Raw genomic sequence first — 22,067 nt, 5'->3', positions numbered from 1 at the left:
CTCCCCCCCTCTTCGTTTGACTCTTTAGTAGTTTGTCCTAAAGAAAACAAAAGGCTTGGAGTGGAAGCTGCTGTCACTTTTGTGTGCATGAGTGATTGTGATGTGTGCCGTTGAATCCCGTGGTTTCCTCTTTACACACTTCACACATACATGGATTTGAAAAAACAAAGCTCTACCTGTTCAAATGGCACCTGTACACCCAGAAGTTATGAGAACAGGGAGAAACGTCACCCGTCTCTGTCCAGTGGGGCGAGCTGTTGGCTTTAGTGGCGTGTTTAAACTTGAATCTGATAACTTTCCATCCAGCCTGCTTTATTCCCTGTGGTCAACTGAATGCATTCAAATCCTCCAGTGTTTTATATACAAACATGCAGAATCTTGCTCTTTGAAATTAGCTGGGCAACATGAGCATTCGGTTTTATTTGTGGATGCATAAATTATTTCTATGTTCATGTGGTTTCGGTCATGATTTCTAGAGCATAACAGAGTCTTAGATGCACTATGAGAGGTGCACAGCTGCTTGATTAGGTGTTGATGTGAATACTGTTTGTAAATCTTGGTTTTTGAGTTTTAGTCTGGTTTTGTTTTAATGCACAGTTTATGGTTTTAACAAAGTTACCCTCATATTTAGAAATTAAATACTTGGAAATATAGTTTGTGTCATAACAAAACAAATATCTGACGTTTGTAAAAAAAAAAAAAAAAAAAATTTCAAAATTTGTACATATGTAAGTTTCATGACTTCGCAGCTTGCATCTGTCAATATGACCTGATTTCTGTTTCCTGCATAATTTCTTTTTCTTTGTTTTCTACTATCTTCAGCTCTTCTCTTTAGTATTGTGGCTGTTTTTTTTTTCCACAGCTCATTGTGTGTTTTTTTTTTAAGAAGACAACAGCAAAACATAACCATGAAATGAAACCTCAAGCTGTAAGCATCATCTCAACCGATGCTCCATGCGATCATTATTCTCATCTGAAAAATGTCACGATAATATAAAGGGTGATATGTCCTTAAAACAAACTTGTGGCTCAGTGTGTTACTTCAGGTGCAAGCTATTTAATGATCTCATTTCTATGATTTTCAGTGGAATATTTATTGCATCTAGGCATATTATATTTAGTTAAAACCATGAAAATAAATTGCTATTTTAAACAAAATGTATATAAAAAAATATTTCAGCTAATGGCTCACTTAATTTATCTTGTTCTAAATACTTTAATTCAATAAAACTATATAAACAATAAAAAAATGACTGTAATGTATATAAGACACTATTTTTTATTTATATATATTATTAAAGAGATTTTATGCATGTATATATTAAAATCAGTGCAAGTTTTGTTTACATTATATGTGTACTGTATAATGTATAAACACATACAGTATATATTTTTAAAATATTTATACAGTTACATATTAATATTCTTATATTTTATATAATATAGAAATATATTTTATATATATATATATATATATATATATATATATTCTTATATACATGCATGTGTTTGTATATAATAAATATACACAGTATACACCTATATTATGTAAACAAAAACTTTTAATTTCGATGCGATTAATCGTTTGATAGCACGAATTAAAACAAATTATAATTCGTTTATGTATTAAACATCTGTAAAAATGCATAACACAGATCAGGATATTATCTTGATCTACATCAGAAGGTGGCAGTAGATGTTTTTTATCCGCTGAATATCGTCAGTAAGTCAATTAATCATGTTAGCATTAACATCTGCTAGCCTCCCCGTTCATCTCGATGACACTTCCCCAGACAGTGGTGTGTTGTGCTGAGAGGTAAGTGTTATATTTGGGTAACACAAGTGTAAGTATAGATTGGTTTGTGTTATTTAGGTCAGAGAGTAGTTCATTGGGTTGTCAAACTGAGTTGTTAACTATTGTTTAATTTAGTTAATTCACACTTAATGCTCTTTGATTTGTATTTTAATTTATTATTAAAAAAAAGTTTAAATGATAGTGGTGTGAAAAGATGTTTAAGAACAAGATCTTATAATTGAAATGTGTTTTAGTAAAGACAAAATTGTTGAAAGAGTGTTTACAGTCATTGTACTTTTTGTTCCTGGTTTCTGCGTGATTGATACTAAATCATGAGGAAGTATCCACAAGCAGCGAAGCTTATGAATGCTGTCATTATTCAGACTGATTACTAAACTCTCTCCTCGAACAGCACTTGAAGAACAACACAGAGATGAGGACATTCAGACTTGGACTTGTCTTGGTGGGCTTTGTTTTTTGTTGTGTCTCGTCTAAAGGTGAGTTTAGTTCTTATAAAAACTGGACTGACTTGTAGTGCCAGTCTGGCCATTTCATGGTGACTTAACATAGGATCAAATACATTTGAGCTGTTTCTTATGGTTTGTTCCAAACCTCAATCCGGATAAGTGAAATGACAAATTGCTGATTTCTGGAATCTTCTGGACTGAAATAATTGGATTCTATGTTTACATCTTGATAACATCATAAGTAGACCTTAGAGAACTGTACAGAATAAAAAACAGGCAGTTCATTCTAGAATGCCAAAGCTTACTTAATTAGAAATAAATAAATGTACAAAGATATGTATGTATGTATATATATATATATATATATATATATATATATATATATATATATATATATATATATATATATATATATATATATACAAAGAAAAGTAAAAAAAATCTAAAATATTTAATTATTTGGAAGGTTATTTCCTTTTTTATTTTTTCCACATTTATTTATTAATGGAGCTAGTGAAACACACGCCATGCCATGCAATGATGTCACATATGTTTTTCTTGATCACAAATTCTTGTTGTCATTTATTTCTTGTTTTTCATTTAATTCATAAGTACAAAGGGCACAAAGTGTTACGCAAAGGTTAGCCTAAATTATGTCAGTGATCTCTCTCATTTAAAAAATCTTTAAGAATTTTTTTTTTCCGATATGCTATCTAATAAAAGTTAAAATATTAGCCTATAGATCAGAATACAGGCTAATTTAATTCTTTTTTTTTTTTTTTTTACTTCTTTATGAAGAATTTAAAATCAACTTCATAATAAATCCAGTGCTTCCCAAACCTGTCCTGCACCTTTTGTATGTCTCCCTTATCTAACACACCTGATCCCTCTCTTCAGCTGGTCAGTGGAGACTGCAAGAACTAAATGGGGTGTGTCTGATTCGGGAGGAATACAAAAGGTGCAGGACAGGGGAAGCACTGGACTAATGAATTTTCATCATAAGCAGGGGTGTCAAACTCAATTCCTGGAGGGTCACAGCCCAGCAGAGTTTAGCCCCAGTCCTGATCCAGCTAATCAAGTCCTTCAGGCTCAATCGAAAACTTGATTTGTGTGTTGGATCTAAACTCTGGGTGTCTGCGGCTCTCCAGGAACTGAGCTTCGACAGCCCTGGTCATAAGCAATATAACATAATGAATACCCTAGCTATTCTATAAAACAACATTTTCATAAAAAAAAAAATAATACATTGAAAGTTCTAACCTGTAACACGGGAAATGTAATTGTTTCTACTTAAAACCAATTTATTTTTAAGCCCTGATATTAGACATACATGAGATAATATATTATTGTTTGACTAAATGTTTAAAAATAATACTAGAAATGTTATAATTAAGGGAAATAAATATCTTGTCTTCTCAAGCAATAATTCCAAAAAGAAAGAGAAGCATCGGTCTTAATGCAACACATATTCAAGAAACTTATTTATGTTATCAGGAACACCAACATGAGGAAAACACAAACCAAAAGTAAAGCAAACCCCAGCGTTTCAATAGCTGAAAGCGCCATGTTGTTCTCAGTGTTGTCCAGTCGGGACGTGTGTAGACTCACTCAGTTAGGTGTGTGCTCCTCTCTGCATTTACATTTAGTCATTTATCAGGTGCTTTTATCCAAAGCGTCTTATAGATGAGGACAATGGAAGCAGTCAGAATCAACAAAAGAGCAATGATAAGCAGCTTATTGCTGCTTGTTCAGTCATATTCGTGATTTGTGATTTTTTTTCTAGACTAATAGCTAGGGTATTCATTATGTTTGTTACCTATATTTCTTATGACAAAAATCCATAGCCTTTTTATTATGAAGTTGATTTAAAATTCTTCAGAACTAATGTTAAGTAAAAAGTTAAGAAAGAATTAAATTAGCCTGTAGTCTAAACTATAGGCTAATTTAATACATTTTATTAGACTGCAGATCGAAAAAAATCATTCTTGATAATCTTTAAAATGAGAGCGATCACTGACATAATTGAGGCCATACTTTCCTCGACTGCAGAAAAAACCTGAAACCAGTTCATTTGCAGTGTTAACTTATGAATTAAATGAAAAACAAGAAATAAATCACCACAAGAACAATTTAGTTTTTTTCTTGTAATCAAGAAAAAAATGTGAAATCATTTTAGAACGAATGCTTTCTGAATGATATTTGACAGTGAACATCTCCACTGTACAGCTGCATACAACCGATGGTGTCAGTCACAAATATTACAGTTTTTCTCAGTCACTTTGGTGCATTTCTCAGATCAGAAATGACAAGGGAATATTGTTGCGCTCAGATGAAGGCTGGTTGTAAGTCCAGGTGCGTGAAAACCAGTAAAATGTGGAAGAGACTGTTGATGGTTCGCACTCTGAAAAACTAGACCAGATCAGAAATGAAATTCTCAAAACTACTTGTACAACCTCCACATCATCCAGTCATTTATACACATCATAAAACCAGTTCCTCATTCTTTTGAACAAGTTGCGATTGCTTTTGTACATTCATGCAATTGATTACGCACATTTATCTGCAGTTTCCTACATTATTAGTTGCTAATGTCATGCTGCTCCAAATGTATTATATAGTTTTCTTTGCAATAGTCTTACCCCTCAAAACATAGTCTTTAGTTCATCGTATAAGTCATTCAATGCAAAATGGTTAATCTAGTTGTCATAAACTGCCAAGCACACTTTTTATTTGTATTTTTACACATTATTATTAGACTTTTTGTAAATTTGGCATGAATTGTGCAAGTGAATCTTTACTAATGAAGAGAATGTAGATGATAAACCAAAGATAAACCATTTCTCTGAAATAGCTCAAAGGTTCATCTCATGAATCTTCAGTTGGAAAGCTTATACTGTATAGACAGAGGACAACACAAGAGTTACAAATCCTGAGAATGGACTTAATTTCATCTTTGTGCCCATATTTCTTTTTCCTTTTCTATATCACAATGACATTGTAAAGGTTTTTTTTTATTTATTATATATTTTTTTATTTTAGAAATCCATAAATGTATATATAAATGTAGTAATAAATAAATCTAGAAATATATAAATGTGAAAATCAATACATTTATAAATAAATAAATGTAGATAGAAATAAATACATAAATGTAAAAATAAAATATAAAATAAATAAATGTGGGGAAAAAAATAAAATTATAAATAATTATTTATTTTTGCTTTTTTACTTTTCTTTGTATATTTATTTATTTATTATCATTTGCTTTTCATTTGTAAATTTCTTTTTTTATTTATTTCTAATTAAGTCAGCTTCGGCGTTCCATAGTTCATGACCCATTTAACATTCATGGACCTTCCCAATCCACAAAAGGTTGTTTACAATGGAAGAAGATTCATTAGATTATTAATGCTCTTTTCCGTTTACTGAAAGGGACCAGAAATGGTCTTCTATGTCATATTGAACCCTCAAGAGTGCATCTTAACTGGCACATGCTGACATTTGTTTGAGTAACTCTCTGTTCCCTTCAGATGTTTATGTGTTCCAGGACATCGATGAATGTGAGTTTATCAGAGAAGATTTGTCTGACATGGTCTACACAGTGAAGCTGGTCTTCAACCAAAAGCTTCTGTGCAGCTATGACTCGAGGTTGGGGAAGTACGTTGGTTACGATGAGCTTGGGATCAGAAGTGCTGAGCATTTCAACAATCAGAGCTGGAAGATGAAACAGCGGAAGGAGGAGCTGGAAACAATATGCAGAGCTAATGCCAGACTTTATATCAAAAGTGAAAAGAGAAAGGGTAAGCAACCTCAACTCCTCACATGTTAGATGAGGTTATTGAGCCGGAGTATAAAAGATGTCTTTTTGAGTTATGAGAGAGTCTGAATTGATTGAAGAGATGCATCAGTTAAATTTGATGGATTTCCTTCTCATTTCTCTCGTCTTCTCACCAGTGCCCCCCGTTGTTACTGTACGCTCCGATAGTAAAGCTCGTTACGGTCAGCTGACCACGCTGGAGTGCCATGCGTACGATTTCTACCCCCAGGATATCAACATCACCTGGCTGCTGGACGGGTCAGAGGTCACTGGAGACGTGGTCTCTACTGAATTGATGGATAACGGTGACTGGAGCTACCAGATGCACTCGTACCTGGAGCTGGTGCTGCACAGAGGAGTCCCAGTGAGCTGCAGAGTGGAGCACAGCGCTCTGGAGGAGCCCCTCGTCTCTCAGTGGGGTGAGACACACTCACAGTCATTAGACGACTCATGCAGCTCACCACGGCTCATTAGTCACATGATCATATGACTGTCAGTGCACATGTTACATCTGACTCCTGCAGAAGAACTGACCAGGGTTATTACTGATCAATAAAGGTATTAAGTACATTTTTACAATAACTTTTTTTATTTATTTATATAAAGCTGTAATAAATAAAAATATAAATAGTACATGCAAAACTTAAAACTTAAACAGAAATAAAAATTGAATTGTAATATTTATAAATACGAATAAAAATTAGCCCCAAATCACTAAAAATTAAAATGACTGAAAAAAAAAATGAAAGGCTAATTATTGTGCAAAACAAAAACTGTATATAAATAATATTAAAATAACTCTTGAAGGGAAGAGGCATTGTATCCGTGACTCAACAGATGGTGCATAACAGAATGACTAAAAATTAAGTAAAAATAATAAATAGTGTAACTAAAATAATACACTAAAATTAAATATATGATATATAAAATATAAAATAAATATATAAATGATATATGATATATAAAATATATAAAATAAAGGTTAATTTAAAATAATGAATAATGATACAAAATATGAAAAAAGAAATATACTATATTTAAACAATTATACTATATGAATAATATTAAAATGACACTTGAACTGTGCAGGTATTTTGTTAATGACCCACAAATGTGGTCTGGTGCTAAACAAAATTACTAAATATTTACTAAATTAACTAAAAAAATAAAATTAAAAATTTAAAATAGAAGCATGGATGTCATTTAAAAATATGAATAACTATAATAATATATAAATAATATTAAAATGACAGTGTAATTGACAAGGCATTTTGTCCACAACTGATAAATGTGGTCTGGCACATAACAAAATTACTTAAAAACTAAATGAAAAGAAAAATTAAGACTAATAAATATTAATTAAAAAAGCAAATAAATAATATTGGCAAATAAATAAATATTATATAGCACTGGAAGTGACAAGGTACTCTGTCCATTACCCAACGAATGTGGTCCAGTCCAAAGTATCACTTCCTCTTTTCTGTCAGCAAATACAAAGCCACTTCTTCAAATGCTTCTGTATTTGTTTGTGTTCATGAAATACTAGTTCTTCTGTCATCCTGCTGGCATTACTGAAGAAGTTTCCAGCTTGTGAAATGCATGGAGTCATGATATCCGGGTGTTTTTCTTGCGCTGTTGCTGTATTGATTTGCATGTACTGTTAAACATGTTGTGTGTGTCTTTGTCACTGTTTTCTCACGCTCAGACTCGACCTCTCTCGAAACCAGAATCATAAAGTTAGCTGTGGGTTGCTCTTGTTTCTTTATCGGCCTTGTTGTGACTATTTCTGCTGCATACTGGCACTACAAGAAACGGCACAGAGGTAAACCTCGACCACTATTGGTCCGAAAATAATAATACAACTATGATAATGCAGGAATGTGTAAAATCTTTTCTTTTCTTTCCCAGGTTTTACCTCTCTTGCCCTCAATTGAGAGCTGGGTTGAACCATTGAACATCCACTCTGTGTGTGTGTGTGTGTATTTAAATATTTTATTTCCATATTATTGCTCATTTTAATAAAGAATTAATGGCTTAACTTAGCTGTGCATGATTGCCTCTGGCTCATTTACATATCAAAACCACAGATCTAAACAAAACATAGGGACAGACAGAAAAAATATCCAAAATAAATGCCTCAAATTGCAACAAGCTCTTTGTATTAAAGCTAACGACTCCCTGAAGAATTTCTATTTTACATTTAATTTATTTGACAAACTTTTTTGAATTTCATTTAAAAATAATTGTAAAAAAGATTGTTATTAGATTCTACATAAGGTTTTAAAATGTAACTATTTTATATAAATGTAAGACATATTGAGGGTCTCTTGGGAAGTTTGCAGTTTATTTCAACTGCTTACACACATATTCAAAACTTTGCTTTTTTTTTTTGTTGCCTTTGCCATAATATTAATTCCTGATTGATTTTTGAGTGTTACACAGAGAACTGTGTGAATGTGTTGTGTTTTGCAAAACGTGTTTTATGAAACAGTCCAAACCAGAATTAGTGTATGGTTTTGCAGATTTGGTGTGTGGTTCTGCTGTTTGAGCTTTCAGAAATTGTGTTCCAAGTAAAGATTTCGTGTGTAACTAGGTAAAAAACAACAACATCTACTATACATTTAGTTATTTTTTTAATTGAAATATATTTATACTGATGTTTGTATTTTGAACAGCGCCACAGGTCTATTTTTTCAGTTGTACACTTCCGCCCTCCCGTGGTCAGAGACAGTATTGCTGGACATTTGTAAAATCTGTTTTGAATTAATTTTACTTGATTCCACGCATTTAATGCACAAGAAATAATCGAGTAGTCACAACAGTTAAAAACCGGAAATAAATTATTTTAGCCTTAAAATGACTTTTAAACCGTGTCATTTATACTCAGACGCCCTTGTTTGCTTCAACATTCAGTTAACTCATCAAAGAAGGTAATAAGGGTTTTAAGTGGGATAAATGTAAGTATATTTATTTTATTTTCACAGATCCTTTAAGAAAACACCAGCTGTGCAGCCTGTGCGAAATATTTTGGCCCATTCATAACTTTGAAAGAAATATATGGAAATAAATTAACTGTGTTTTGATGCCCTCTAGCGGACATCATTAGCTACTACAACCCACTGTACAACAGCAGCATTGCGGCGTCCTCTCGACTCATATCCAGGCTGACATTAGTGACAGCTGAGATTTAACAACCTTTCATTTGTCTTAATGGACACATGCATATATTTTACTGTCTTTAAATTCATTATAACATTTCATAGTTGGATACTTTTGTCAAACATGTCACACAGCTACCGCTTTCAGTGCTTGTGAAACAGTAGATCATGCAAACTGAAGATTGACAGTGAAAACGAACGCAATATTTAAAGCTACAGCTATCATATTGTTTTCAGTATTTATAGATCAAGAAGAATACATAAAATGCATAAGTCTTTTTTTTTGTTCACCGTTAGGAATTAGACTCGATTTTTGCAGAGTAACATCATGAATATTTAAGGGTATATGCGACCCTGGACCACAAAACCAGTCAAATTTATTATTATTATTATTATTATTACTGAAGCTGAATACATTAGCTTTCCATTGATGTGTGGTTTGTTAGGATAGGACAATATTTGACCGAGATACGACTATTTGAAAATCTGGAATCTGAGGGTACAAAAAAAAAGAAAAAACAGAATATTAATCAAATCTTCTTTAAAGTTGTCCAAAGGAAGATTTTAGTAATGCATAGCCTATTACTAATTAAAAAATAAGTTTTGTTATATTTACTGTAGGAATGCTATAGTAATTTACAACCCGAATTCCGGAAAAGTTGGGACGTTTTTTAAATTTTAATAAAATGAAAACTAAAGGAATTTCAAATCACATGAGCCAATATTTTATTCACAATAGAACATAGATAACATAGCAAATGTTTAAACTGAGAAATTTTACACTTTTATCCACTTAATTAGCTCATTTAAAATTTAATGCCTGCTACAGGTCTCAAAAAAGTTGGCACGGGGGCAACAAATGGCGAAAAAAGCAAGCAGTTTTGAAAAGATTCAGCTGGGAGAACATCTAGTGATTAATTAAGTTAATTGATATCAGGTCTGTAACATGATAAGCTATAAAAGCTTTGTCTTAGAGAAGCAGAGTCTCTCAGAAGTAAAGATGGGCAGAGGCTCTCCAATCTGTGAAAGACTGCGTAAAAAAATTGTGGAAAACTTTAAAAACAATGTTCCTCAACGTCAAATTGCAAAGGCTTTGCAAATCTCATCATCTACAGTGCATAACATCATCAAAAGATTCAGAGAAACTGGAGAAATCTCTGTGCGTAAGGGACAAGGCCGGAGACCTTTATTGGATGCCCGTGGTCTTCGGGCTCTCAGACGACACTGCATCACTCATCGGCATGATTGTGTCAATGACATTACTAAATGGGCCCAGGAATACTTTCAGAAACCACTGTCGGTAAACACAATCCGCCGCGCCATCAGCAGATGCCAACTAAAGCTCTATCATGCAAAAAGGAAGCCATATGTGAACATGGTCCAGAAGCGCCGTCGTGTCCTGTGGGCCAAGGCTCATTTAAAATGGACTATTTCAAAGTGGAATAGTGTTTTATGGTCAGACGAGTCCAAATTTGACATTCTTGTTGGAAATCACGCACGCCGTGTCCTCCGGGCTAAAGAGGAAAAAAGTGAAGTGGAAATAAAAATCAATAATAGACTGAACAGTTCCATGTCTGTAACATTTACCACTCTCATCTTTTAAGTCATAAGGCACTAGGTATGTGTGTGTGACGTTAATAAATAATTGTAAAAATTAATATTGTTACATTTCTAAATAAAAATAGTAAAATTAGCTCTATGCTGCTCAGTGCTCCTGTAGCCTACCCCAGAGCGCCCTCTCGCGGCTGTAGACGGTAATGTTTTTTCTTGGTTCTGAATAAATACGACTTATATATGTTTTTTTCCTCATCATGACGTATTTTTGGACTGATGCAACTTATACCGAAAAATACGGGTAACATTATTATTATTATTATTTATTATGAGAGTAATTGACACAGACTAGAACTTTAATGTTTCACCAAATTCAGCTCAGATCTTCAGACTCGTCTGACTCGTGTTGCTGAATAACTGGCCAGACTTACCTTCCCAAAAAATTTATTAAAATTTATTTATTTCATAAATTTAACTATATTTATTTCCACTTCACTGTTATCCAAGGAGACAGAACTATTTGCACTGTTTTTATCAGTGGGACAATATTTATACAATACTATAACCTAGAAATAATTTAACTGGGTCTCTTGCAAGTCGCAGGAGCACGATTTATGTGGCCAGCATCATCTGATTCAAATATTATGCTAATTAACAGTGAGCGCTGGTTTCAGACATTACAGTGCTTCACTCGCACTGACTCTTATTCTGTCTGAAAGAATGAAAAGACCGAGCTGAAGGTGGAGCGATTCGACCAATCAGATGAAAGCAGCGTTTCAGCTCCGCCCACCAGTGCGAATGTAATATTGAAGCCATAAACCAAAATGATCAAAACGTACACGGACCAACTGTCTTGTCCATGTTCTCTCACTTGAATCCTCTTCTTGAGATTTGAGTCTCTGACCTTCTGCAAGCCCCGCCTTGTTCACGCAGTGATTGACATGGCGGGAGGGGGCGGACACGTGATCGGCTCGGAATGCATTTTCAATGTGCACATTGAATTTTGCTATATTCACTGCGGGACATTGAATGAAAATGCAATCGTAAGTGTCTTGACTGTGAGTGTTAATGCATTTAAGAAAAATAGCATTTAAATGTTAATTTTGCCACAGTTTTTGCTTGAACATGTTATACATATCTAATCATTTCTGTAATACATTTTCATTTTAATTTTGCAACTTATAAAGCGTTAAAATTAGTATTAATTTTACATATTAAAACTGGTGTATGAAATGCCAAATGAAAATTATGTAATTTAATTTTCATTTTCATTTTGCACCAAACGTTGCACAAATGTATTGGAAAATGTAAAGGTAAATACAGAAATGCATGACCATTTTACATATTGCATTGTCATTTTGCATATTACATTGCAAATTGAATATCGCTACCCATGTGCTTCCATATTGAACAGCGCCACAGGTCTATTTTTCCAGTTGTATACTTCCGCCCTCCTGTGGTCAGAGACAGTATTGCTGGACATTTGTAAAATCCGTTTTGAACTAATTTTACTTGATTCCACGCATTTAATGCACAAGAAACAATCGAGTAGTCACAACAGTTAAAGTTACCACAAAGAAACGCAAAAAAAAAAACAGAAATAAATTATTTTAACCTTAAATTGACTTTTAAACCGTGTCATTTATACTCAGACGCCCTTGTTTGCTTCAACATTCAGTTAACTCATCAAAGAAGGTAATAAGGGTTTTAAGTGGGATAAATGTGAGTATATTTATTTTATTTTCACAGATCCTTTAAGAAAACACCAGCTGTGCAGCCTGTGCGAAATATTTTGTCCCATTCATAACTTTGAAAGAAATATATGGAAATAAATTAACTGTGTTTTGATGCCCTCTAGCGGACATCATTAGCTACTACAACCCACTGTACAACAGCAGCATTGCGGCGTCCTCTCGACTCATATCCAGGCTGACATTAGTGACAGCTGAGATTTAACAACGTTTCATTTGTCTTAATGGACACATGTATATATTTTACTGTCTTTAAATTAATAGTAACATTTCATAGTTTGATACTTTTGTCAAACGAGTCATACAGCTACCGCTTTCAGTGCTTGTGAAACAGTAGTAGATCATGCAAACTGAAGATTGACAGTGAAAACGAACGCAATATTTAAAGCTACAGCTACCACATTGTTTTCAGTATTTATAGATCAAGCAGAATACATAAAATGCGTTTTTTTCCAACCTTTGGAATTAGACTAGATTTTTGTAGTGTAACATCATGAATATTTAGATCCTGGACCACAAAACCAGTCATAAGGTTTTTACTATTATTTATTTTTTTATTATTGAAGCTGAATAAAGTAGCTTTCCATTGATGTATGGTTTGTTAGGATCGGACAATATTTGACCGAGATACGACTATTTGAAAATATTTTTGAAAAAATCTTCTTTAAAGTTTTCCAAATTAAGTCCTTAGCAATGCATATTACTAATAAAAAATTAAGTTTTGTTATATTTACGGTAGGAACCCACATGAAAAAATGCTATAGTAATTTATAATAAATACTATAGTGTTTTTGAACCATATAGTAAAGTGTATTAGACTTTATATATTATTTACAACTTTTTTTTTAAAAATATTGTATTATACTTAAAAAAAACTCTAAATTGAGTTATATTTTAATTGAAATATATTGATGTTTGTATTTTGAACAGCACCACAGGTCTATTTTTCACCAGTTTTACACTTCTGAGGGGTCAAACAATAAAATAGAAAGTTCACATGTTTATTCTTGTTTTATTGCAGCACCGTTACTTCCAGCCACCGTCTGTCTGTGTAAACGCAGCTGGGATCATGCAAGATGAATTCTCAAGATGGAAGAAGATGATTTTGACAGTCATTGAGGGTAATCTGAAGGTACTGCAGTCCAGAGTCTAACTGTGGAGTTTAATTATGAACATGTCACTATCTACAGTTGAGAAGCAGTAAGGGTCTCTGATCAGTGTTTTACAGAGTTTCTGAGAGCTAGATGTGATGGAGAAAATAGATACATATTCTTTTTACAAAAGTAACTCAATCTTACCAGCAAATTCAAGAGTCACTCATTTTGTGAAAGAACAAAAACACTTGTTTTAAATGTCTTATCTGCTAACCAAGGCTGCATATATTTGATGAAAAAAAAACCTGAAAACTAAAATTTTTCTATGTGAATATTTTAAAATGTAATCTATTTCTGTGATGTAAAGAAATGATAGTCACATGATCTTCAGAAATAATTTTAATATGCTCATTTATTGCTCAAGGAACACTTTTGATTATTATCAATGTTGAAACTAAGATACATCATTTCATAATTCATTTACGAATAGAACATTCAAAATAACATTTGTAAAAAAAAAAAAAACTAATAAAAAATCTATTTAATTCCTCCTCGCTGAAAACAAGTGAATTTCTTTGAAGATTTCTATTTCAGCCCAGAGTTTTGAATAGTAGTGTATATATGGGCTATAGGTTTTCCCATTAAACTGTCCTCTTTACATAGTGTTTCTGAGAATGTTATAAGTACATCATGGCAGTGTGCAGGTCTGTGTCTGATCTTCGGCACTGCTGATGTCTTTCAGGGCAGGTTTCTCATGACTCAGGCCATCTCGAAGGCTTTAGTTTCTGCAGACGCTGTGAAGGGCTCAATCATCACTGTGAATAGCATATAGGACAAGGACACACTGGATTCATTTCTCACTGTTTTATTATAGTGCACATTTAAAAATTTTACCCCACAGGCAGTTAATAAAGTCAGTAACATTTTCAGAGTTTGAGTTGCATACTGTGTCTTAAGTGTCTTTTTCTTTGGTTGGGAATATGGGGCAGTTGAATTGATCTGCTTGTAAAGCTGGAGTGGAGGGTCTTGAACCGCTGCTGAAGAGCTGAGCAAGTGTGTGAGCATTTCACTATAACATCACACAGTAACATTTACACAGCTGCATTAAATCTATTTTATGTTTTGCTTTAGGGTTTGGTCTGCTTATGTATGTTATAAGCTGGTTGAGCTCTTAAACTGAAAACAGTTTTATAGTTCTATATTTTTATAAATTTATATGACAAAAATTATTTTGTTTCTTGTAGATTTGGCATTCGCCGCAACTGTGTCCTGCTGGGTTTCATCACTACACCCATAACAGATAAAGTACCTGAGAAAGCCATCGAGAAAATACGTAATAATTCTATATAAATATCTATTTCTCACCCTTGCTTGTCTGTGCAGATGTAGCTGATGCATGTGCGTTGCTGGCTTCTGATGACAGTGGATATATTCTGGAGTCAGCGTTCAAGTTGCTGGTAAGACGCTTGATCTCTTGCTGAACAGCAAAAATTGTTATTTCATTCTCAGTGTTTTGAGCTGATGTGGAGTTTTCTCTTGAATCAATACAGGTGGACTCTTCATTGGCTGAAAACTGTTGAACAACACTAAACTGATCAGCAGATCTGTGCCTTCATCTTCGTCAAATTGTCCTTGTGTAAATTGTTTATTTGCAGTAAAATATTGTATAAAATGTGGCAAATGGAAATTAAAATTCTATATATACAATTAAAGTTTGAATATTTTATACTAAAACCCTCTTTTATAAAACAATTGATTTGACACAGGAGGAAATGTGTTGATGTGTGGTTTAATGGGAACGTATGGACCAAAACAACATCAGGTCAAAGGATTAAAACAGTTAACATTTCAAACCCCAGACTTCATCATTTAAAAGGGGTTTAAGAGTCCTTTGAAGGAAAAGGGCCAGATTACATATTGTGTTTTTTCTGAGACACGAGAGACTTGCTGTTAATTTGTTGAAAAGTGAAAAGGAGTTTGGCTCAGAGGAGTGAAGAGGCAGATGAAATATGAGCAAAAGTACCATGACAACAGGAAACAAACGAGGAAAAGAACAACGAAGGAGTCCAACAGCTCTTTAAATAGATTATATATTACACAAACAGATTCTGAAGTACTTACATAGAACACGTTTTAGCACCATATTTTATAAAGACAGATTTGATCCTCGCAGTTATTGTCCTTGTGAGAAAACCACACAAACAACTTTTCATTCACAAATACTTTTTATAGCTTTTCATTCCCCTTGCCATGTTTTGAAAAAGAAACAAAAAATATACATAAAAAACAAACCAGCATCAGTTTCCTTCCCTCTCTTTCCTCTCCTGTCCCTTCTCCACTGCTGTCTGAGTCTCCAGACATTTCTGTCTCTCCTAAACCTCAGGCTGTGACGTAAACGCTTTGAAATAATGCAGCAAGAGCTGAGCTCACCAAATGTACACACACATATATAAATATATATCATACAGAGAAGGCAGATTTGCTTTCTGGGGTTTCATTTACATATTTAATAGATGAAAAAACTACAGATGAATACCACATTATTTTGGACTGCAAGTGTTGGTCATTTTGTTTTGAGCACCTGTTTGTTTCACAAAATAAATACAATAAAATATTTCTGTACAAATGGCTCGCATGCACAATTCCAGCCTGAACACTGTCCACACGAAAGGTCAAAGGTCACAAACCCATGGGTTGGCTGTGGGTCAAAATAGCACAATGTTGAAAGTAATGAAACAATAACCAGCTTATATATGTTTACTAAAAATACTGGACGGGTAAATTGGCAGCATGTTCATGGCATGAACAAAAATATCAAAAATTCTTACAGATTTTATAGTTCTATAATAAATGCACAACGATATCAAATTCAATACAATTTTACACTGTAAATGGCTTTTGATTGTGTATGTTGATGACAGTTGCTGGTGGGATTTGAAATGGTTCTAATTGAACTTTCACGCTCAGATTCCGTTCCTCAGTTTAAATGTTGCACCTGCAGATCATTCTATTTTGTTTATGTAAGGAATTAAATTAAAATTAAAAAAAGGAAGGAAGGAAGCTTCACACAGGACTGTTTGGGAGCGCTCAGGCGTGGAGGTAGGAAGAATGGGACGTCTCAGAAGAGGAACAGTGGGGAGGGGATCTGTAGGAGAGAGAGGGGGCTGAAACAGGGCCAGTAGTATCTGCTCCATCACAGAACATCTTCTCTTGTCTCCTGCGAGAATGGCTCTCTTCTCCTCTGTTGCTGGGAGTGTTTTTCCCTGGGCGTGTACTCTGTGTGCAACTTTGTTTTACAACAATGTGTGTGTGTGTGCATGTGTGTATGTGTGTGAATCTATGTGTGTACCCACTTGTTACATGTGATTTCAAATGTCTTCATTAGTGTTGGCACATCTCTATGTGGTGATACTTATGTCTAGGTTGTAAGTGCATGATTAATGAGTGTTTGTGTGTGTGTTTGTGTGTGTGTGGGTGGGTGGGTTTGTGTTCTTGATTGTATTGGTGATTGTATTCCCCTCGCCCTCTGCATGTGTGTGTTTATCCCAGGAAACAGACAGGTCCCACTTCAAAACCAAATTTCTGATTGTCCTCCCCAAAGTCTGAGATCCTGATGTCCAGCAGGGGGAGCTGCTCCACCTGAGGTGTGTTCACCTCCAGCACTGTCCTGTCCAAGCCTTTACGATACTGCAGGGGGAAGAGGCCAAAACACAGTTAGGGACAGAACACCTTTAGATTATTAAGGGGTTGGGGGTGGGGTGTGTGTAAGGTTTTTAATAATAACAATATGTACATATCTATATTCTTATAACTGATATTACACATACATAAATTTGATATATAAATATAACTTAAATATAATAAATATATAATATAATAAAACTAAATATAATAAATATATCATACACGTGTATTTATATATGCATAATAAATATACACAGTACAGAAACATATATTACGTAAACAAAAACGTTTATTTTCAATGCGATTCATTGTTTGACCACAATATTTTTTTAAATAACGCTGCATTTTGGTTTCTAAAAATAAACCTAAAATAAATTGTGTAATCAAGACACGAGCTGCAGTTTACATACAAAAAGTTAGTTGTTTAACAAACTATTTTTGAATTTGATTTCATAAATAAGATCAAACTACAACGTTTTTGTAAAAGAATTTTTAAACTTTATTTATATTTATTTATGTAAAAAAAACTTTCTGAATAAATTTGATGCTTGTATAATTCTTGTATAATCTATAATGCTTGTATAATTTTTTTTGAAGAAATTAATACTTTTATTCAGAAAGTATTCACTTCAACTTGATCTAAAGTGACAGTAAAGACTATAATATTACAAAAAAATTTCTAATAAATGCTGAAAACAAATGTTTCACTGTTTCCACAAACATCTGAAGCAGCACAACTGTTTTCAACATTGATAATGATCAGAAATGTTTCTGGAGCAGCAAATCAGCATAATAGAATGATTTCTGAAGATCATGTGACTATGAAGACTGGAGTAATGATGCTGACAATACAGCTGTGCATCACAGGAATAAATTACATTTGACAGTACAGTATATTAAAATAGAAAACAGTTATTTTAGATGGTATTGGCGCAGTGGATAAGACACATGCCTTTGGCGTGAGAGACCTGGGTTTGAATCCACTGTGAGACACCAATGTGTCCCTGAGCAAGACACTTAACCCCTAGTTGCTCCAGAGGCGTGCGACCTCTGACATATATAACAAATTGTAAGTCGCTTTGGATAAAAGCGTCTGGTAAATGTAGATTGTAACACTGTTTCACAATATTACTGTTTTTACTGAGCAGAAAAGTTTCTTAAAAAACATTACTGTTACTGACCACAAAGGTAAAAAAAGTTACATAACTGTTATTTAATGTAAATTTAATATGACTCTAATGTATAAACATATATTATTTGCATGCCTTAAAATGCTTATTATACAGTGAAATTATACTTGCTTGTATCTAGCAAACAATCATACTGCAGTCTCCGTCTGTTTGTCAATTTTTTTAACTTACAGAGCAGCCGTCCGTGAGGGCTTTGATGTAGGGGCTGGTCTCGTAGCTGAGCTCTTCATCGTTAGCACCCTGGAAGTGTAGTGCCCTCTCGTATCCGCCGTCGGCAGTGAGGTCGGCCCAGGCCACTGACCGCTGGCAGTGGAAGGTCAGGTTCTGACGAGCCTGAACACTGAGCAGTCGCAGGAATCCCAGCTGTACGACACCCACGGGCTCTCCACTCCAGTCAACATATGAAAACTACAGCAGGAAGGACAATATGAATTCATGATTCACAATATAATGCATTGGACAATGTAATATTTCTCAGATTTTATCTAAATAATATTCACACTGAATGAACTAAAAATGAATGACCTCCGGATGCTCTGTCACTCTCAATCAAATCACTCTCAGTGTGAACATGGTTTAAATGGATAGTTCACCCAAAAATTTTAATTCTGTTTAAATCAAGTCATTCCAAACCTGTATGATCTACGTATGAGTTAAGATATTTTGAAGAATTTGGGTAATTAGACAATTGCTGGTCCCCATTGACTTCCATGGTATTTTTTCTATACTATTGAAGTCAATGGGGGACAAGATACACATTCCTCAAAATATCTTATTTTGTGTAAATGATGACAGCATTTTGGGTGAAGTATCAATGCAATAAAGAGCTTTTGGTTCATTTACGTATATTACTTGTCTAAATTAAACATATGGACTGAAGAGATGAGTTTAGAGGGGATAACCTCACCTTGCTGCCCTGTGCAAACTGACTAAACCAGGACCCAGGCTTCTCCTTTGGCCAAGTGTTCATCTTTACCTATGGCAGAATTTAGGACTCATAAATTCAGACCAATCCAGATTTCAGAAGTCTTAGGTATTTTGCAGTTAAACATGAACATATAAAAGGGAATGACAGTAAGTTCTTACATTTTCCACAGCTTTGCTGGGATACAGGCATGTCTCTCCTCCAGCGGTGAAGTTACAGTAAACCTTGAACGAGTCCCGAGCACAGCCTTGATTCGGATCAATCCAGAACTCGCCTAAATGAAAGAATAAGAATGATTTGAATGGGAAATGGCTTGCCATTGGTCAAAGAATGTGTCAATCACACAGTAACCATGACGATCGTACCGTCTTTCAGATCTGGTTGGCTGAGGTGGAGGTCCTGGCAGGTGCGGGCGGGGCTTTCCTGTGTCCCCAGCGGGAAGCGCATGCTGTCGATCTCCTGCCGCAGCGAGTTGAGCGAGCCGAAGATCTCCTCCATTCCTTCGTTACGGGTCAGGAACTCTGCGCCCGTGGCGTCGGCAGCCTCAGCGTCACTCTCAGAGAGCATCTTACTGCCGTCGACGGAGCGCTTGGACTTCTTAGGGATCTGAATGGGCAGCGGCTGGATGACATCACCAGGGGGTCCCTAAAGAAAAAGGAGAAGATAGTTGCATTTCAAGGAACATTGGGATTCACTGATCTATAATTTGTTCATATCAACACAATTATTTTACTGCCCAATATTGATTGTGCATTTTGTTTGATAGATAACAGATATAACTCACAGGTGGTCCTGGTGGTCCTTGTACACCCTTTTCTCCTTTAGGACCGCCTCCGCCCTGCACCACAGAGAGAAGGCATACAAAACCAGTGTCATTTTAGTGTAAAATCATGTGACCTATGTATAATACTTTATTAAAACACTACCTCACATAATATGGCTCATGATATACTTTTCACACATTTACAAATATTTAAAGAAAGAATACTCACAGTGGCACCTTTAGCTCCTTTGACACCCCTCGGACCCTGTGAGAAACATCACATCCATTCAGCTTTAATCAAAGACACCAGTGTTTGAGATGATATATTTGGGTGCGTCAGTACTCAAGATGAGTACTCATAGTTTCAAGATTATTTAAAAGGATTGAGCATGAAGAATCAGTGCCGTTAAGTACATAAGACAAAATACAGTATGATGAACAGCTCTACTAAACGGCAGTGAAGGTTTACTCACAGGCATACCAGCAGGACCTGCAGGACCAAGAGGACCAGTTCCTCCAGGCATACCCTACAAGAAAACACATTAAGAAATTAGAAGAAAAAACATGGCATTTGAAGATATGAACAGGATATGAACTGGGAAAGTTTCCATGTACACTACTGCTACATGGACAGATTTGTAAGGTTTTTGAAATAGGTCTCTTTTATATACTGCATTTATTTGATTAAAAAACAGTAAAAAAATGAAAATTTGTTAAAAATTATTACAATTTAAAAAAAATGTTTTCTATTGTAATATATTTTAAAATGTGATTTATTCTTGCAATCAAAGCTGAATTTTCAGCATCATTACGTCAGTCTTCATTGTCACATGATCTTCAGAAATCATTCTAATATCCTAATTTATAGAAACAAGAAACACTATGACACTATAAGAAACATTATTATCAATATTGAAATCAGTTGTGCTGCTTTATATTTTTGTGGAAAATGATATATTTTATTTAGCAGGATTCTTGAATGAATAGAAAGTTTTTGATGACAGCATATCTATGAAGTAGAATATTTTGCAACATTATACATCTTCAATGTCACTAATGTCACCAGTGATGTGCACAGGACATGACCAGACATCACATACCGTTTCTCCCTTGGGTCCTGAAGATCCCTGAGGGCCCGACATGCCTCGGTCTCCCTTCTCTCCTTGTTCTCCCGGAGGCCCAATTAGACCAAGCATACCTGGATGTCCCTTCTCACCCTTAGCACCGGAGTCACCACGAAGACCTGCCAAACCTGGAGGACCCTGGATTCAATATATATACATGTATCTCATGAAACAGGAATAATAGTTCACTTCTTAGTGTAAGTGATTCAGGAATCAATACTTGTATAGTGAACACACTGACAGTACAGTCTTTTCCCCTGACCTGCACCTCACTGAGGTGTGTGTTTGCTGTGATGCTCTAACACAGAGGCTCTTACCATCGGTCCAGGAGGACCCTTCTGGCCAGCTGCACCTGGAGCACCTTGCTCACCCTAAATAAAACGATCAGAAGATCATTTTGATGAACACCACATTAGCTATTGTTAAATAAACCGATTAAAAACACAATTCCAGTATCTTACCACTGTTCCAGGCAACCCTCTTAGACCCTCAGTTCCTGGTTTTCCTGGTTGACCCTGTGGCCCCACGGGGCCGGTCTTTCCTGGAGGGCCAAGGGCACCTGAATCCCCCTAAAAAACATGTTACATGAGGACAAAAAAAACTACAGAAAACTTGCTTATTTGTTGCATCTGTCCTTTAATTTCTATAGTCCTACCTTGCTTCCCTTCTCTCCCTGACGACCCTCCGGTCCCCTTGTGCCTGGAGGACCCTGAAAAATGAACATTAAATATGCATTTTTATAATA

The 22,067-nt window shown here is 34.8% G+C and overlaps 2 protein-coding genes across 7 annotated transcripts in view; one reads left to right on the top strand and one right to left on the bottom strand.

The window, feature by feature from the left end:
- The first annotated feature begins 1,695 nt into the window (after nucleotides 1–1,695).
- Nucleotides 1,696–8,121, top strand: LOC132145016 (SLA class II histocompatibility antigen, DQ haplotype D beta chain-like). The gene is made up of 6 exons (XM_059555694.1): nucleotides 1,696–1,816; nucleotides 2,208–2,292; nucleotides 5,793–6,062; nucleotides 6,217–6,498; nucleotides 7,785–7,901; nucleotides 7,988–8,121. Exons 2-6 carry the CDS (start codon nucleotides 2,229–2,231, stop codon nucleotides 8,011–8,013), a joined length of 759 nt encoding a protein of 252 aa, XP_059411677.1. The 5' UTR covers nucleotides 1,696–1,816; nucleotides 2,208–2,228; the 3' UTR covers nucleotides 8,014–8,121.
- A 7,587-nt stretch (nucleotides 8,122–15,708) lies between these two features.
- Nucleotides 15,709–22,067, bottom strand: part of LOC132145008 (collagen alpha-2(XI) chain-like) — a 36,174-nt gene continuing 29,815 nt past the window's right edge. For all 6 annotated transcript variants that reach the window (XM_059555681.1, XM_059555676.1, XM_059555677.1 and 3 more), the window contains 12 exons: nucleotides 21,978–22,031; nucleotides 21,784–21,891; nucleotides 21,640–21,693; nucleotides 21,299–21,460; nucleotides 20,672–20,725; nucleotides 20,428–20,463; nucleotides 20,220–20,273; nucleotides 19,801–20,080; nucleotides 19,597–19,709; nucleotides 19,418–19,486; nucleotides 18,682–18,918; nucleotides 15,709–17,323 (listed from right to left, as the gene is read on the bottom strand). In XM_059555681.1, the coding sequence (XP_059411664.1) occupies nucleotides 17,177–17,323; nucleotides 18,682–18,918; nucleotides 19,418–19,486; nucleotides 19,597–19,709; nucleotides 19,801–20,080; nucleotides 20,220–20,273; nucleotides 20,428–20,463; nucleotides 20,672–20,725; nucleotides 21,299–21,460; nucleotides 21,640–21,693; nucleotides 21,784–21,891; nucleotides 21,978–22,031 (1,368 nt within the window). In that variant the 3' untranslated portion in view covers nucleotides 15,709–17,176. The remainder of the gene's footprint in view (nucleotides 17,324–18,681; nucleotides 18,919–19,417; nucleotides 19,487–19,596; nucleotides 19,710–19,800; nucleotides 20,081–20,219; nucleotides 20,274–20,427; nucleotides 20,464–20,671; nucleotides 20,726–21,298; nucleotides 21,461–21,639; nucleotides 21,694–21,783; nucleotides 21,892–21,977; nucleotides 22,032–22,067) is intronic.

Source organism: Carassius carassius, chromosome 8, assembly GCF_963082965.1.
Source record: "Carassius carassius chromosome 8, fCarCar2.1, whole genome shotgun sequence".
Classification (NCBI taxonomy): Eukaryota; Metazoa; Chordata; class Actinopteri; order Cypriniformes; family Cyprinidae; genus Carassius; species Carassius carassius.
Note: the sequence above shows the minus strand (reverse complement) of the source record. Positions and strands in the feature narration are given on the sequence as shown.